Source organism: Perkinsus marinus (genome assembly GCF_000006405.1).
Source record: "Perkinsus marinus ATCC 50983 genomic scaffold scf_1104296958010, whole genome shotgun sequence".
NCBI classification, from domain to species: Eukaryota; Perkinsozoa; order Perkinsida; family Perkinsidae; genus Perkinsus; species Perkinsus marinus.
This window is the reverse complement of record NW_003206959.1, coordinates 1-1,325: the sequence shown is the minus strand read 5'-3', so window position 1 is coordinate 1,325 and position 1,325 is coordinate 1. Positions and strand designations below refer to the sequence as shown.

General features: G+C 45.4%; 1 protein-coding gene across 1 annotated transcript; it reads left to right on the top strand.

The window, feature by feature from the left end:
- Nucleotides 1-168: 168 nt before the first annotated feature.
- On the top strand, nucleotides 169-592 carry Pmar_PMAR014435 (hypothetical protein; the record flags this gene model as incomplete). Its single annotated transcript, XM_002774673.1, has 2 exons — nucleotides 169-276; nucleotides 419-592. The coding sequence occupies 2 exons, from the start codon at nucleotides 169-171 to the stop codon at nucleotides 590-592; spliced, it is 282 nt and encodes a 93-aa protein (XP_002774719.1).
- Nucleotides 593-1,325: the final 733 nt, after the last annotated feature.

Genomic DNA, 1,325 nt, shown 5'->3' with positions numbered 1-1,325 from the left:
GACGGTTCCGGATCTATAGATGTCAGTGAACTCGAGGAGGTCAGTGCGGACGTTTCTGCTGGAGGGTCGAATCAAAACGATGACACAGCTTCACTCAGTAGTCGTTCGATCTTCTATTTGAGCCTGTTTCGGTTGGATGCCCGTATCGGTAAGGCGCCAGTTTAGGTTATGGTGGCCCTCGGACTGGCGGAAAGGTCCTCAGATGTGGAGAAAATGGTTGCTAATGTTGACGAAGATGGTTCTGGGGAAATCGAATTTCACGAGTTCCTCAGCATAGTAATAGTCACTCTTTTGAGTGCCTTCACGTCATTGCTGACTATTAGTTACGTAGAGGCCACCAGTCGAGTGATCCGAGTTCAGCTGCAATGTTTAAGGTCTGAATTTTATGATCTTTCAGCTTGATAGGTTTTCTTCTTAGGTGTTCAAATCTTTGATTCGTGGCGACCTCGGCGACACCGAAAACATTGCCTTCAAGCTCCTCACGTCTGCGTATCGACGGCAGAGAATTATGGATGCAATGATGGGGAAGAAGGAGTCGGCTCAGCAGGTGAATGAATTTCTAGGAATAGATCAGCTTCGCATAACTCTTTAGTTAAACGACATACGTCTTATAACTCGGCTTGCTCTGATGAACGGCCGCAAGTTTGCCGCAGCTCACTCGATTTCTCGAGAATCGTTTTTGTGATGCCCCTGTTAGAGTCGTTGAGGAGAAGTGTTGCATCAAAAATTACGCCCAGACTGCGTTGGGGGCGTATCATATTATCTCCAACGCGGCTAGGTTAGAAAATGCATATTCGCTAATCCAGGTCCAAGGGATGCGCATCCTAAGAGCCTTTGAAAGACAACTGAATGAGTCTAGACATTCAAGTCAATCCATAAATTCCCAAAAAGTGAGTCTCTACTGACCCTTGATAGCCAACTGTACTTGTCGCAGAGTGAACAGGAGTGTACTGTCAAAAACTCTCCCCGACAACAGTTGATGCCCTCACTTTCTGTGCAGCATTAATTGCAACGTGTCAGCGCCTCTACGTTGCACCCTTACGATTAGCGGGGTCGACTCGTCCTCACCGACGTGATCTGGTGCAAGTTCTCATAAACTATGAGCTTAAGATGTCTTGAACATATGGTCCTAAACTCTTCAAGCCAGAAATGGACATATGTCTAGTGTTTATATCTGCCCGTCGTGTGTTTTGAAACGTATTCACTTTTATTATATTAATCTCGTTGTGTTAAGGACTTGAAGTTAGTCGAATTAGAATATCTGTGGAAGTTTAAGTGTAGTCCTTCGATCCTGGTAATGCCAGCATATTCACCAATAACAACCC